At 42.1% G+C, this 17,516-nt stretch overlaps 1 protein-coding gene across 1 annotated transcript in view; it reads right to left on the reverse strand.

The window, feature by feature from the left end:
• The window catches only part of TNNI3K (TNNI3 interacting kinase), a 268,089-nt gene extending 253,342 nt beyond the window's left edge, over positions 1-14,747 (reverse strand). The window contains exons 1-4 of the mRNA XM_084852224.1: positions 14,677-14,747; positions 14,020-14,128; positions 3,016-3,101; positions 399-496 (exon numbers count right to left, since the gene is read on the reverse strand). Of these exons, the coding sequence (XP_084708350.1) occupies positions 399-496; positions 3,016-3,101; positions 14,020-14,128; positions 14,677-14,716 (333 nt within the window). The 5' untranslated portion in view covers positions 14,717-14,747. The remainder of the gene's footprint in view (positions 1-398; positions 497-3,015; positions 3,102-14,019; positions 14,129-14,676) is intronic.
• Positions 14,748-17,516: the final 2,769 nt, after the last annotated feature.

Below are 17,516 nucleotides of genomic sequence, written 5' to 3' on the forward strand. Positions count from 1 at the left end.
ATGAGGCATGCATTATGACCGCCCCCCTCAAGTTCTTCTCCAATTCGAAGTTTAATCTGAGCAGCAGAAGAACTCAGCTCATCTCTCCTCCCCTCTCACATGCTTTACTCCACTCCATGCTCCACACTCACTTGTCTGCTTGCTTGCTGTACCTTGCTGCTGCTGGTCCAACAGCAGCGGGAGGGAGGAAGAGATGGCAGTTTCTCTTCATGCTACCCAGGTACTGTTAGGGCATTAACCCAAGCAACAGAAGCACTGAGATAACTGTGTTTTCCAGTCCTACTGGCAACTGGCTCACTGTCACAGCAGTGCCAAACACTAAGCATGATGAGGGCGGGGGCGGGGGGGGGAAGAGAGAGAAACAGAGACTATAAATTAATTAATTAGAATATGCTTACCTTGTAAGCTGCTAAATGCAAAGCTGTGAATCCATTTCTTGTCAATCTAGATGGACGTAATCCTTTCAGCATAAGAGTCCTAATGTGTGATTTATTACCTGCATAATAAATATTGGAAATAGAAGCAATTTAAAAATAATACATACCTGAATTAAATTCCAGAACAAACATAAGACTTTCAAAAGTAGACAACTTGTAGTAGTATACTTTCATCCCACAATATACATGCTTCTTCAGACATTAAGTCCCACTGAAGTCAATTAGATGTACTTCCTATCATATTATATTGGAAAATGATATATATCAGCTAAACTTAACAGCAAAGAGCTCCATCCTGAAATGATTGTTTAGTGTCAAATCCAATTGTGTCTATCTGCTGACAGAACGACATCTACTAGTGGCATGGATTACCCCTCTCACACACACCCAATCTGATCTGGAAGATTGAGGACCCTCCGGAGCAGATTTTAGGGGCTGGAGTAGGGAGAAGAGGCCGGGACAGGACACAGGTCTGTTGTGTGAACAGTCTTCAATAAGAGCATAAAAAGAACCACACTGGATCAGACCATGGGTCCATCTAGTCTAGCATTCTGTTCACACAATGGCCAACCAGCTGTTGACCAGGAACCCATAAGCAGGGCATGAGCACAACAGCACTCTCCCACTCATGTTTCCCAGCAACTGGTATACATAGGCTCACTGTCTCTGGTACTGGAGGTAGCACATAGCCATCAAGACCAGTAGCCATTCAAAGCCTTCTCCTCCATGTATTTGTCCAACCCCTTTTAAAGCCATCCAAATTGGCAGCCATCACTACATCCTGTGGTAGCAAATTCCATAGTTTAACTATGCGCTGTGTGAAGAAGTACGTCCTTTTATCTGTCCTGAATCTTCCACCAATCAGTTTCATGGGATGGCCCTGGGTTCTAGTATTTTGAGAGAGGGAGAAAAATGTCTCCCTATCTACATTTTCCACATCATGCATAATTTTGTACACCTCTATCATGTCTCCCCTTACCCTCCATTTTTCCAGGCTAAACAATCCCAGCTGTTGTAACCTTCTCTGGAGATGCTCCAGCCCCTGGATCATTTTAGTTGCCCTTTTCTGCACTTTCTTCAGCTCTACAATATCTTTCTTTAGGTGTGGTGATCAGAACTGTACACAGTATTCCAAGTGTGGTCACACAATAGATTTTTATAGGGACAGTATGATATTGGCAGTTTTATTCTCAATTCCTTTTCTAATTATGTCTAACATGGAGTCTGCCTTTTTCACAGTGGCTGCACACTGGCTTGACATCTTCATTGAGCTGTCCACCACAACCCCAAGATCTTTTTCCTGGTTAGTTAGTCACCTCTAGCTCAGATCCCATCAGGCTATACTTGAAGCTGGGATTTTTTGCCCCAATATGCATCACTTTACACTTGCTTACATTGAATTGCATTTGCCATTTAGATGCCCATTCTCCTAGTTTGGAGAGATCTTTTTGGAGCTATTTATTTATTTATTTATTGCATTTATACCCCGCCTTTTTTCCTCTTGCAAGGAACCCAAGGCGGCTTACAGTATCTACCTCCACTCCATTTTATCCTCACAACAACAACCCTGTGAGGTGGGTTGGGCTGAGAGTCTGTGACTGGCCCAAAGTCACCCAGTGAGCTTCCATGGCCGAGTGGGGACTAGAACCCGGATCTCCCAGCTCCTAGTCCAACACTCTTGCCACTACACCACACTGGCTCTCATTTATCTCTCTTTATAATCCCTTTTTGTTTTAACCACCCTAAACAATTTAGTGTCCTCTGCAAACTTGGCCACTTCACTGTTCACTCCTAATTCCAGATGATTTATGAACAGATTGAAAAGCATTGGTCCTAATACACATCCCTGTGGGACCCCACTATTTACTTCCCTCCGTTAGGAGAGAATTTACCATTTATTCCTACTCTCTGCTTTCTGATCTTTAACCAGTTACTGATCCATAACAGGACCTCTCCTCTTATTCCATGACTGCTAAGTTTGCTCAAGAGTCTTTGGTGAGGGACTTTGTCAAAAGCCTTTTGGATGTCCAAGTTCCACTCATGGAACATTGGAGATAGCCCTTAAATGTATTTTCTAATACTTACCACCATATTATTCCTTGATTATAATTATTAAGTGCTCATTTCTACATTATCAGAGCAGTATGATTGCTTCATCCCCATAATTATTTATTACTATTTTTTGCACATTTTTACTTATAACTGACATTGACTCATGCTGGGCTGCATAATAAGGAAAAGTTTACAAAACAACAACTCCCAGTTCCTGCAACTGCCTAGTTACTTTTTTGATACCCCCCTCCCCACTTTAGGTCAACATAGTGATAACTTTGTATTATCATCCTTAGCATGGGTTAAACTAATGATCTTTTAAGCCACCATTTATTATTGTTTTAAGTATTTCACCTAATGCTTCAACCTAGTAATGCTTCAACCTAATGCTAATGATTCAACAGGAACATTGCCAAAGAGGCAAACAGATTAAAAAATAATAACATTCCTTTGGTTTATTAAAGAGAAGTAAAATAATTAAAGGTGCCAATAAAAGGTTAGAAAGCATCCTAGCTCAAACACTTACCATCACAAATACAACCCAAATGCAGAAGAGACAGCCCATTTTCTGTACGGTAATTTAAATTAACTTTGCTGAAGGCTTCATCAGAGCTGAAAAACAAAGATTTTACAGATGATTGTAAGTTTCATTTTGTAGCATATTTTTTAATTGGGGAAAATGCTAAAAAAAGAAGTTAAAAATGCTATAAAAGACATGGGGCAAGATTCTAGCCCAACTTATACCAGTTTCAAAATCAGCTGCCCTTCAACTTGAAGTGTTCTCACTGATTTCAGTTTAAATCCTTCCCTGTTGCAAGGGCTGAGAGCAATGTTCATATATAACAGTTTGTTTTATAATAGGTTAAAAGAAAGAGAGAGATGGACCCCTGCAGTTGAATGGTTCAAAATCTATATGAGGATCCAGCTGTCAAAACTAGAGATAGACAAATCTTTCCTTTTCAGTTTTCTCAGTTTCTCATTTGTCCCATCTGAAGTTACTATTTTTTAAAAAGTCTGCACGAAAATTTGTATGTATTTTATGGAAATGTTGCTTAATACATACCAGTTTTGAAGCTGTTTTTCTTAATATAATGCTGTTTTGTGCATTTTTTCATGAATATAGCCACTTTTGTGCACACATTTCCCCAATATATGAACTTGTATGCATTTATTTTGTTTGGAGAATCACATTGCAGAATTCTGAAAAATGCAAATTCTTGTTGTTCAGTCATTAAGTCGTGTCCGACTCTTCGTGACCCCATGGACCATAGCACGCCAGGCCTTCCTGTCTTCCACTCTTTCCCGGAGTGTGCTCAAGTTCATATTCATTGAATCGGTGATGGTATCTAGCCATCTCATCCTCTGCCGTCCCTTTCTCCTTTTGTCTTCAATCTTTCCCAGCATCAGGGTCTTTTCCAGTGAGTTTTCTCTTCGCATTAGATGGACAAAATATTTGAGCTTCAGCTTCAGTAACTGTCCTTCCAATGAGCACTCAGGGTTGATTTCCTTTAGGATTGACTGATTTGACCTTCTTGCATTCCAGGGGACTCGTAAGAGTCTTCTCCTGCACCACAGTTCGAAAGCATCAATTCTTTGGTGCTCAGCCATCCTTATAGTCCAGCTCTCACAGCCATACGTTACTACTGGGAAAACTAGGGATGGCAGAGAATTCTGCTACGGATTTCAGTGAGGCCGAATGCATTGGCATTCGGCCCCCCGAAACCCGTGGCAGAACTGCCTCCCACCCCCTGCCGCCCCGTGGAATCCCCCCCAGGATGAGGCTTACCTGGGGCAGATGTTCTGGTGGCGGCAGCTCTGGCGGTGGTTCCAGCGGCGGCGGCAGCTGGTCTCTCGGCCAGCTGCTGCAGCCGCAAATGGACGTCACAATTTGCATCCTGCCAGGCTGCCATGATAGGCTATGTAAGCATTTACGTAGCCTACCACAGCAAAGAGCAGGGGCGGAAACGGTGGCCGCTATGCTGTTTGAGCTGCTGCTCTTTCCGTGATAGACTACAAAAATACTGACGTACCCTATCATGGCAGCCTGGAGGGATGCAAATGGCGGCCGCAGCAGCCGGCCATGACCAGAACTCCAGCTGCGGACAGCCCTGGCCGGTGGCTCTGTGGAGCCGCCACAGAGCAGAGCTAGCCCAGGGAGGATTCCGGGGGGAAGGAAGGAGCGCCTCCCCCCCACCGCGAATCAAAGCTGCGAAAAGGTAAGTGACTTTTGTACATCCCTAGGGAAAACCATAGCTTTGATTAGACAGACCTTTGTCGGTAAGGTGATCTCTCTGCTTCTTACTACGCTGTCTAGGTTTGCCACAGCTTTCCTCCCAAGAAGCAAGCGTCTTTTAATTCCATGGCTACAGTCACCGTCTGCTAGGGATGGGGGAGAATTTCTCCCTGAAACTTCGGGGGGCCGAGTGCCAACATATTCGGCCCCCCGAAGTAGTTTCGGGGAGAAATTCTCCACCCCCCCCACCCCCCCCGGGATGGGACTTACCTTTCCCGAATGTCCCTCCTGGCGGCGGGTCCCAGTGGCAGTTCGGCAGGTCTTCGACAGGGGCAGAGGCGGCAGCCGGTCTTTTGACCGGCTGCCGCCGCCGCCATTCCAATAAAAGTAAAAAAAAAAACAAACGCCCCCGTGATAGGCTACGTGACGATTAACGTAGCCTATCACGGCTAGATTTCAAAGTCAACTGTGATAGGCTACGTAAATCATCACGTAGCCTATCACGGGTGACTTAAAAAAAAAAAGTGCGTACGGCTAATGGCGGCCCCCATAGGGAACCGCCATTCGCATTCCTTATTTTGTAGCCGTAGTCTACGTAAAGATTTACGTAGACTACAGCGACCAAATAAGGAATGCGAATGGCGGCTCCCTATGGGGGCCGCCATTTGCGTACGCATTTTTTTTTTAAAGTCACCCGTGATAGGCTACGTGACGATTAACGTAGCCTATCACAGCTGACTTTGCAGATCTAGCCGTGATAGGCTACGTTAATCATCACGTAGCCTATCACGGGGGCGTTTTTTTTTTAACTTTATATTTCGCGGCCGGGCGAGGCGCCTCCTCCCCGGCCTGAATTTCGGCCAGGCGAGACGGGAAGCCTCCCCCCCGGCCTGAATTTCGGCCGGGTGAGGAGGAAAGCCTCCCCCCCCGGCCTGAACTTCAGGGGGAGCAGCAAAGTGCCTCCCCCCCACCGTGAAGCAAGTTGCGAGACCAGGTAAGTGGCTTTCGTGCACCCCTACCGTCTGCGGTGATCTTGGAGCCCAAGAAAGTAAAATCTGTCACTGCTTCCATTTCTTCCCCTTCTATACACCAGGAAGTGATGGGGCCAGATGCCATGATCTTCGTTTTTTTAATGTTGAGTTTCAAACCAGCCTTTGCACTCTCCACTTTCACCCTCAACAAGAGGCTCTTTACGAGTCCCTTGGACTGCAAGGAGGTCAAATCAGTCAATCCTAAAGGAAATCAACCCTGAGTGCTCATTGGAAGGACAGATACTGAAGCTGAAGCTCAAATATTTTGGCTTCAAAATAATGCGAAGAGAAAACTCTCTGGAAAAGACCCTGATGCTGGGAAAGTCTGAAGGCAAAAGGAGAAGGGGACGGCAGAGGATGAGATGGCTAGATAGCATCACTGATGCAATGAATATGGACTTGAGCATACTTCGGGAGGGAGCGGAGGACAGGAAGGCCTGGCGTGCTATGGTCCATGGGGTCACGAAGAGTTGGACACGACTGAACGACTGAACAACAACAATTGTCCTCCCTTATGCTATTTTTAAAAATGTATATAGGTTAACTTAGATGACTTTTTCTGTCACTGCTTCCATTTCTTCCCCTTCCATATGCCAGGAAGTGATGGGGCCAGATGCCATGATCTTAGTTTTTTTTAATGTTGAGTTTCAAACCAGCTTTTGCACTCTCCACTTTCACCCTCAACAAGAGGCTCCGACAAATTCAGTTTGCTCCTTTCTCTTGGCTGATACTCCCTCCTTTTGTTAAAAAGTGTAATAATCCATCACATCTCCATCTTTCCCAACTGTCCCTTCAAACCCTACTTTCCAAGCAATAGAGTAGTATAATGGTAAATTCCCTGCATATTTTTCTTCACACATCCACTCTTGTCTTTCAGATAAAGCCTCCCCCCTCCCCAGTCATGGCTCTTGTTTCTATTTTCCTGTAATTTTTATTTGTTCCAGTTCTTGCCATCTAAGCTTGGGGAGAGCTGAACTACTTATGTAAAATTATCACATGATACTGGAATGTGCGGGAAGCATACATTCGAATGCTCCTCTATATGGATTTTATTTAACTGCGTATAAAAAACCCGCCCTAGCATATCAGGAAGAAGGCTAACCTGAAACCCTTCCCCTGAATCTAGTGGAGGGATCTTAGAATACAGCAGCCTTGTTTTCACATCATGCTAAATCATGGTTTGGTGTGCAATGTGCATGAGCAGGAACAAGCTGCAGCAAGCATCGGGCTCAGGCATTCCTCCCCTCTTCTCTTCTTGAGGGGATGCATTTGGAAGCATTTACTTTCACTTTTACTTAACTGTGGTTTGTTGTGTTACCTGGACTGACAAACTGGTTAGCATTAATTATAGTGAATTTCAGTCAAGCCAACTCCAAACTGGTTTGTGAAGCTGACTTGTTAAAACTAACCATAGTTAATAGTAAACACTATTCTAGGTTCAGATGCTACGGCAAACTTTGATTAACTAAATGTGGAAGCAAAAGCTTCCAAACAACTCCTCGTGGAAGAGAGGAGGATCACATTACCTCAGGGCCAGCGCATTAAATGATAGCTCAGCGTGATGTGTGAATGCAGCCAATGCATTGGGACTTTTCAGGGACTTTCCTTTGGCTTTTCTAAAGCTGCTGCTGAATATGCTTACAGTGAGTCAACTGTCTAGGACAAAGGGAACAGGGTTTTTTTTTCCAATTAGCACCTAAATAATTTCAGACTAGATCCCATTTTCCAAAGCAAATTAGGCACATAAAAGTCTGTGCTCCATTGACACGGATAACACATTCTCAAATGGGGTTTAGATTCCTTAGCTACTTGAAAAATGTGGCCCATTTATCATTTGTTTAATATATGAGTTGGCCCCTCTCTTCAAGTTGAAGGGGGCTAAGGAAAAAAGGGCATTGCACAATGTGTGTCAGAATTTATTTAAAAGTACACAGAGTATAGAAGTTGCCTAGCATTTATTAGGAAACCTCCCTGGCACAGCTAACCCATTCTCCTCCCCAGTGCTTGTCTGGTTTAAAACAACAATGGCCTCTGTTGAGAGAAAGGTAGACCCAAGAACCCCAAAATAAATAATAAATGGAATTTAATAGCGTTATTTCTGTGCTTTGCTTTTAAAAAACTGGAACTTGAGTTTCTTAAACCACATTGAGAAACATTTGTAGACTTTCCATTATCCATGGTAATAGTCTGAAGTGCAGCATTTCCGTTCTTCATATGTGCAATTAAGAGTTTCATTTTAAGCCACATCAATCCTCAAGAGAGAAATGCAATTTTCTCCATTTTTTGCACTTCCCATACTAATTGCACCACACGTGTGCATGTCAAACTCTCCAGCCACTGAATACCACTTATGTATTGGAATATTCAAAACCCAATTTATTTTGTAATTTTCTCCTGCACTTTTTTAGAATGCCATGGTACATTTTAATATTGCCTAATGATTTCATGGTGCCTGCTAAGGACGTATGTGGATGAAGTGAATAATTAAAATGAAGCCATTATTGCTAATGCATTTCTAATATTATGTCCCTCAAATAGGATAAATAGCCACACTGCCTCATTAAAAAATGATATGCGGCATTTGCACCTGATGCAAACATGTTCTAGCAAAAATGCAGGATATACTAAAAATGTTACAGAATCTGCAGTTTTATGAGTCATTAACTGTGTTCACTGACCTCCTTTCCACCACTGCATGTCAGAAGAGCAAAAGAGAATTCATTAATAAAAATAAAGTTAGAAAAGCTGGCAACAGAGTAAAGATGTAAACTGAGCTTCACCAAGATTCTCAACAACTAAAAATACATACACAAGGCATTTTATCATATTACATGTAATTTGACCAGATACTTCCCCCTCCCACCCCCCTTTTTTGCTCATAATTTAGGGCTGGAATGCTATGGAAAAAGAGAAGCAATAATTAAAATTATAGCAAGCTTTTATTTAGAGGGCCAATTTGAAAATGAATTGTAAAGTTGGCTGAGAAAATTGCTGTTGCTTGCAATGTGTCCAAAATTATTTTGTGATAAGGGAGCACGGTTTTGAAAAGTTTAGAACAAATCATTTTTTGACTTGCAAGCAGTTTAAAAAAAAAATCAGTTTGGCGATAGGTTAGATGCCCCCCCCGCACCCCCCATCTTCTTCTGTGAGCCTCTTTCTATTCCTCTGAGTATTTTGCACTGCAATCTTAAATGTTGCATTGTAATTATGAAAAGATAGTAACAAGATTTGTAATGAGTGGTTTTTATCCAACTGAGGGAAATATTTTGCTATTGCTGTCCGAGAGGGTGAGGGCAATTGTTCAGCATCAATGGCCAACCGCTTCTTACCTGGACATTAGAGATGGGCCTTTAAATCACCTGTGACTGCTCCCACCTGTTCAGTCTTGTCTGCTGTCCCCTGCCCTCTTTGGATGAGGTGAGAAGACAGGACTGAGCTGGGAAATAAATTTTTGGGAACAGCTACACCTGCTTTGGCAGATTTAAAGGCCCACATGTCTAATGCAGAGGTAGGCACACTGGTGCCCTCCAGATGTTTTTAACATCAACCCCCATCGACCCCAACCAGCATGACCAAGGATGATGGGACTCATAGTCCAAAACATCTGGAGGGCTTACCACTGGTCTAGTGTGGTGGCACTAGGGTAGAAGGTGACAACCCTATATGAAAGGTCTACAGTGTCGACTCTACACACAGTCCAGCCATCTCTCATGTTGAGCGGGTTGGGCTGAATTTTAGAATTGATCTGTTTTCCTCCTGACTTCATAAGCCTGATCTTCTTACATTGCCTTTGTTCTATATAGTTCCACATTCATTGAGGCTGGCAATGAAAGTTGCCCAGGATTTAGGTTTGATCAAAACAACACATCTGTCAGGATTGATTCTGAGCATATGGAGACAGTAGTTCAGATTCAGAAGGGAAACAGACAGAACCAGGGGAGGCATCTTCCTGAGCGAGTTCAGATATGGATAGGCGTGCTTCTCAGGAGGCTAACACCCAGATGGCTGGGCCTGAAGCCCTCCCCTCTCCCTCCTCCATGAGAACCCAGGAGGAGGAGGAGGAGAGTGCAGGGTGTGACCTGAGGGATGCTAGACTACAGCGCAGAGTCTGTGAAGCAGGAAAAGTTAGAGGTGGAGCTCAGATGGTCGACCCGGCTGGCGATGAGTGAGGGTCAACTTAGGGGAGCATCACTGCTGGAGGGGGGGGGCATCCCTCCCTAAATTATTCTAGCCAGCAAGTTCTTGTTTCAAACTGCTGGCAATATTGTAGCTCCCATTTGGATCCCCTGTTGTCATTAGTAAATGAAGCAGCTGTATTCCTTTGTAGCCTGAGAGTCTTTGAAGATTTGCATCTGTAATGAACCTGTTGATAGTGAATTAAAGGTGTGAGACTGAAGCCTCTCTTCTTGCGTGTGTGCATGAAGGAGGGGGCCAAGGGAACGTGACAACATCCCACCTCCTTTGCAAGCTTTCAGTTTTCACAAAGTAATATCAAAGGCTTTCATTTCATTATAGACCACTATTTGGGGGCAGCACTGGAGACCTCAAAGTCAAAATGAAGAGCTTAAATCTCCCACTTCTTGGATTTTCAAACACTGGTATAAACGTGGATTCAGATTTATTCCACGTTATACCATTGAACTGGACCCATGCAAATTGCCTCCTGGGCAGGAAAAGGCCTATGCCCTTGCCAGACCACCTATACAGGTAATAAAGTTGTGGCCTGGCCTGTAAAATTCACCCAGCTCTGTTGTGTTGGCTACCTCTTTTCTGCCTTCATCAATCCCACTGCAGATCTTGTCATGATTATGAAAGCCCAATAAGAAATAATGGGATTGTGAAACCTTATCCAAATGAAAGACTGACATTTGATCTCACTTATACAGGACCCCCTGATCTTACATCTTAAGAAGGACTGAGTGGACAAAAATGAATTTGATACAAATTAGACTGTGAGCATGACAGTTCTGGAGCCAGTGTTGGTGTGACTAAAACTCTAAAATGATTATCATGTCTGCATTTGCTAAATGGAAACTTCTCTAGTATGCTACTCTAGTATAAAACAGAATATTATGACCACATTTTGTTCACCCCCTAGTCTTCATTCACTACTTCATTTTTTTTATGAGGAGAAAAGTTATTTCAAGTTACAAAGAAAATCTCATTCTTCATTTATATTTGGGTTTCTTAGGCCATTCAGGGTTATCTTGATTAATGGTATTAACCAAAAACATTCCCTACCCACCACAGCTACTCCCTGAGGGATGGTGTTAAAAAAACAAAACAAAACACTAACACTAACACTGGAGGCTGGAGGAGTAGATTTGTTTCAATGCTTTCCTCACTTCTTTCCTTACCAGTGAAGGCACTGGTAGATTGACCTGATTGAATGAATGGCTTGGTTTGCATGAGGGATTTTTAAAACCCTGAGTTGTCGTGAAAGAGCCAGCATGCTAGTTTATGCAGCTCAATTGTTCCCACTGCCAGTGGGAGGTGCTAAACAACCCAGAGGTGCTCTGTCCCTGGGATGTTTAGTATGATATTGAAACCTAGAACTCTGGCTTGTTGGGAAAGGCAACCCGGGATGGAGAATCTCTGAGTTTTTAGCCACTCCTGCTGGCAGGAGGAGCCAAGCAGGAGCAATCACATGGTGGAGACTAATACATTGGCTCATTCACAACAACCCGGGTTGGTTTGTTTTTTTAATCTATGTTGGCAAACTGCTTGGCACAGAGATAGCCCATCCCAAGAATTGGCAGAGTATGGTGCATTCACTTTAAGAAACGTATTCTAGAACAGATCAAGTCAAGGCTAGGAGACATTACAGGACAATTTAGCAAGTGATTTTGCCAGTAGAGTATCAGAGTTGAATCAGATACCCAGGTCCAGATTTAGCAACACCACTCGATCAAGCAGCACTAGATTAAGTGTGCCATAATTAGATTAGGCACAGAAAACAGAAATGGTGGTGATATGCATGCACCCCATTCACAGAGTTATTTCCTTCCAGGTGTGATATAATCATTGATGGAAAATTTCCCAGTCTTAAGTATCACAACTTTTGTCCTGATTAGTGTAGGTGTAACTGTCACCCTGTTTAGACATAACTTGGAGAAGGGTGGTTAGGCTAGCCATGGTGCATGGTGGTTACCACTAACCATGCTGCATGCTGTTGCCACACGTGCATGGAACCACAGCCCACAGTGTGGTTAGCCTAAGTATTCCCTAACCACCCCCTGTCCCGCAAAACCCTGCAATCCTCTGGCTGGACCGGCATGCATCCCAATGGCCTCAGCGGAGCAAGCGGCCATCTTGGGGCCAGTGGTGCAACAGCTGCCTCCCCATTGGGTGTGGTGCACGAGGCCTGGGCCCATCCCATCACAGGATATATGTGGCCTGTAATCTGGCTTTAATAGTGCCATTTTTGTCTTGACACTCATAGAACAATTTCTCCTCTAACAAGGTAACTGATTTATTGGTGTTGAAGATAACACTCTTGCCAGTTGTCTTTTTGCATATCTTTGAAGAAACAAGATCTGGCTTTCCTGTGCCAGACACCTCTCCCAGCAATCCGCCCATCCCTCCCACAGCAGCATAGGGCGATGATGTGGATCTGCCACTCGCACATGGGGCCTGGGTGCATTCTGGGGCTTGGCCTTACTGGCAGTGATGGCTGGAGGGTCTGCAGCTTTGGGGAGGGGTGTGGTTTGAGGCAGGGATGACACTGCTTGGCCATCGGCCAGCTGGGGATGTTTCCGCAATGGCCTCATGTGTTTGTGCCTGGGAGTGTGGCACCCTCAAGGTCACTGTGCTGATAACAGCAGTATGGGATCAAAAACATCTTTATTCACCACGTGCTTGCAGAGCTCTATGGGAGCACTCGGTTAACCATGAGGGCCTGACAGACAACATGCTAAGCCTTGGTAGGGGCTGCTAACCCTACTGCAGTGCATGGTTAGTGAACAATGTTACACTGTGGTTATGTAGCCACCACCGTGGTTAGGAAAAACACCCCACAGACAATACACTAAGCCATCATAGTTAGCTCAAAACGCTTAACCATCATGGCTTAGCATTATGTCTGAACAGGGCCTGTGTGTTTGTATCCATACATCCATCCAGAAATAAAAGGTAACAACAAAACAAGAGTTCATGCTCTTTCTTTTCTAACTAAAGTGGCTTTTTTTTTAGTTTTCACAAATATTTTTTTTAAATTACCCTGTCAATACAAATGCAAATAAAACTCATTATTATTATTTCCATAATGCAGGTGTGTGTTTGTGTGTGTGTGTGTGTGTGTGTGTGTGGCTGAGAGTGTGTGGCTTATATTAGTTCTGTAAAGTAGTTCAATGTTGTAGTAGTCAAATATTTCTGGGGAGGGGGCTGAGAATGAGAACTGCGTGATGATCCTAAAGGGCACTCCTGGATTTATTTTTAGGGTAAGACTGTGAAGTTAATTGCAGCAGCAGTGCTGGAGAAAAGGAGGTAACTAATGGCTTTTCTACCCATGGTGGAAAAATAGAGCACTCTTGTACGTGGGGCAGTTTTAACTGCAGAAACAGCTTGAAAAGAAAGTATTAATGCTTTTCCACCAGTGCTGCTGGTGTAATCAACGTTGTAGACCCTCCTCCACATTTTTCTTATAAAAATAAAACAAAAAAACCAAACAACCATGTTTAGTTTGAGCCTCAGGGTTGTTAAAAACTGGTTTAAAATGCCGCAGCAGAAATTGTTATTACCATTACCAGCCACCACATCTGCTCACTTCTTGTTGAAGATGGACATCCTTTTCTGCCCAAAATACCCCCCCTCACACACACACACCCCTCAAGTCACAGCAAAGGTCAGCTGAGTTAACCTAAAGGTGGACTAAACATAATTTTAAATAAAAATAAAAACACTCTTCAGGCCTCTCTCTTCCCAGTGCTCAAAGTTGCTTGCAGAAGCCTTGTGCTCCATTGACTTGCATATAAATGCACTGCACTTTTAAATGTTTAAAAACCACATGGTACATTTTCTACACAAAACTAGAATAAAATGTGTATAGTTGGCAATTTATTTTGCATAATATGAAAATTAGGCTCCCCAGATCTAGGAAAATGGAATATGGCAATCTCAAATACACAACAACCCTAACAATAGACTACAGCACCCATAGCTAACAAGATGCAGAGTATGTTTCACTAAACCCACAAAACTAAATTAACTAAGATTTGGTTAATTGTTCTTAAATACTTGAATAGAGAATGCTGGTATAATCATTTACCTGAAGACATGCTTTAGTTCTGTAAGCTCCTTTTCTTTGATTAACAGGTCATCTTCTAATCTTTCAATGATTATAGCATATGATTCACTAATCTTTTTCTTCCATTCGTCTAAAAGAAAAACGAAGGAAAGGTGATATAAAACTCCTGACTTCAAGAGTCCTTGAAGTTTATTTGAAAACCTCTCATCGATAAAAAAAAAATTGACCTTAATTCCTTCTTTCGGTTATTGTATGTTGTTATTATATAAGAATCCCATCCAGGTACATATGTTTACTATCTACAGATTTGGTCACATTATTTTATGCAATAATAAAAGCACAAAGTACCAGTGGTTAGCTGTCAAACATTTAGTTGTTAGTAATTATTTGATTTCCTTGATTGAAAGAACAGAATGAAGAAAATCAATTCTTTTCAAGAAACATCAATTAAATGGACATAAAATTCATTTAAACTTGATCCATGACAGTGGCTGAAGAAATGCACTAACTTTTCTGTAGATCTGTCTTTCAAATTTAAAAGAAGTCTGATTTCAGTCATGCCATTCTTCAACAAGACTACAAACAATAAACACCTGGCATTTAAACTTCAGAGTAAATCAGAAAAGATTTCTTCATAATGCATTTATAATATATTTCTTTTATAGAAAGATTAATTACCAGTGCAAGTTTGGGTTGGTCTAGATTTATAGTTCCCCATCTGTTCAATATTTCTTCTTTGTTTCCATAAGGTTCTTGTGGTAATATGACCCTTTGTTCAAGAGCACTCACAGTCCCACTAAGAAAGAAAAAAGGAAAAGCACTTTGATAGAGTTGTACCTAAAAATAAACTGTGTGTCAAATGGAATGTCATGCAACAATGACACAGAGCAAAACACTGTGCACTATCAAGTGTAGACCATAAAACGTAACTAATCATACCGTTGGAATACAGTGCCAGGGTGAAAGTATTTGCTTATACCTCTATTAAATACATCCCTAGAAAACTGCTATCAAGTCAACTGGTTCTAGATCAGAAATGGACAAGTAGCTTTCAGGGTTTCAAACCCCTAGCACAGTCTTCCCCAATGTGGTGCCCTCTAGATGTTCTGGATAACAACCTCCATCATACCTGTCCATTGGGTATGCTAGCAGGGGCTGATGGGAGTTGTAGTTCAAAACATCTGAAGGCCACCATGTTGGGGGAGGCTTCCCTAGTGCATCATGTAAGCCAAGGATGGGCAGACTTCAGGCTTGCAGGATCTACTTTGGTTTATGTTACTAGAGCTCTGAGATCTACTTTGGTTTTATTAGAACCCTGAGAGCCACCATCTGGAGTCAAGTGCAAATTACTGGCTCAGGTGGGCAGAAGGGTGCCTCTGAGCACATACTCAGCCCAGAATTTTCTGATCAGTAGCAGAACCGAGCTCACAAGTCCTTTCACACAGAGATCTGCGATCTCCAAGTGCGACCTAATTTAGGGAGGAAAAGCCTTTTAGCTGTTGCTATTGTTTTACAATTGGGAATCAGAAATCCTTGTTAATCAGCTGCAAATCACCCAGATATCTGCCAATATATTCCAATCTGCCTTCTGCCCATCCCTGCGGAGAAGAAACATTCTCTGAGTGCATAGCCATTGGTATGAATTTATGTGTATCTTATTATGTAATGTACCCTGTTTTGTATTAACATTTGCTGGTCTGTGTCCATAATAAACGTTTCTCTTCTTCGTAGCCATTGTGCATGCAGAGTATTGTCTCTCTGCCCCTGCACTGTGCAAGGCATGATTCTGAATTAGGACAATGTGTTGAAAATTTGGTTCTGCTAGCAGATATTAATACAGTGTAATGGATTCTGTGTGTTACATTTTCCACATTAATAATACGATGTGAAAAGTAACTTGGCCATCTCTGAGGCTTGAATTAAAAGCAAGACTTAAACAAATTTCAAGTACATTTTCATCTGTATGTAGGGCTTGGAGTTCTACCATTTTTCTTTCACATGTGCATACATGGACAGTCTGAACCATTTTCTTATTCCTAATATTTTATTCATTCACATATTTTCATTTATGAATCTTTTGTTTGGCTCTTTATTATTTTATGCTGGAATATTTGGATTAAATATTTAAATGACAATGGTCAAGGTTAGAATCCCTTGACCTTGATGGTAGCTTGGGATAAAAGCTTCCACTTCAAAGATACCAACCAAGATAATATGCACTTGCAATATTATACCACTGCCAATAGTAAACAGGCCCTTGCTTTCTTAACAGCATGTGTTCACAAAACAAGTGCACCAGTATTTTAGTACTTTATTGCTCATAAACTAAGGGTAATATGTAATTTAAAAATCCCTTTAGTTGCTTTTTGAAACACTGGAGAAGGAGAGAGGGAGAGGATGTAAAACATATACCTAACACCTAGTTGCTAGGCAACTTGAAGAGTTATGAATTTAGTACCATAATGCTTGTGTATTTTCACTTATTGTATTAGCTTAATAAACAGATTAAAGTGCATTTGTATTGATGCAACTGTTGCTAAGGCCAGAACTGTTGCCCCCGGCAACTGCTCCATTTTGCATCTTAGACTCCAGAGAAGATCACAAGAGTCATGAGGTTCTTTTCACCTTGGTGTATTTATTGACAACTCTAACAAGTGCAGTCTGTATTCAGTTATCCAGAGGCTCTCAGCCTTTGAACCAAAGCTTTTTACACCATTCATTTGCATCGCCTCATGACAGGCATTCTTGGCCTGGCTCAGCATTACTCTTGACCTGTTCTCTCTATTCAGGACTCTATTCCAGCCTCACTGGAAGTCAAACTTGCTGAGCTACCCTGAGTCCCAGACCAACACTTGGAAGTATACTGAGCTATTAGATATTTGCTCTGCATCATTAATATACATCTAGTAGAAGACTCAGACATTCAACAGACTGTAGTACTATATGAGTATCTTTGCACTGTCTCCAATCAGATTCAATTCTGGTTTCATGCAGAGGTCCCTTTCTGTAGGTGGAGTCTTCAAAAGGTTTTTTTTTTTAACTAAACTTAGCACGAGATTAGGATGGCCATTTACACATTGCTAAAAGAGAAGAAATTCATCACCCAAAAAAGGTTTGAAGGAAGACATAAAACTGAAAAATGCTTGTATGCTAATATATATATATATGTGTGTGTGTGTGTGTGCACGCATGCAAAGCAAAATTAGAAAAAATGCTATAGTTTTAACAGTAACACTTTATTTAGTTGTTTATTTATAACATTTCTATACCACCCAATAGCTGAAACTCTCTGGGCAGTTCACAGTCCATAAAATACAATATAAAATGTAAAAGCTTAAAACTACAATATAAAGTACAAACCACAATAACACCTAGCAGCAGTGCAGATATTTAAAATATAATAACAGATTTAAAACAACTGAGCTGAAAGATGAAATGCCTGGGAAAATAAAAAGGTCTTCACCTGGCGCCAGAAAGAGCACAATATAGGTGACAGGCGAGACCTTCTGGGGAGCTTA

This window comes from Heloderma suspectum, chromosome 4, assembly GCF_057233095.1.
Source record: "Heloderma suspectum isolate Gila_16-S chromosome 4, 16-S_ref, whole genome shotgun sequence".
Lineage (NCBI taxonomy): Eukaryota > Metazoa > Chordata > Lepidosauria > Squamata > Helodermatidae > Heloderma > Heloderma suspectum.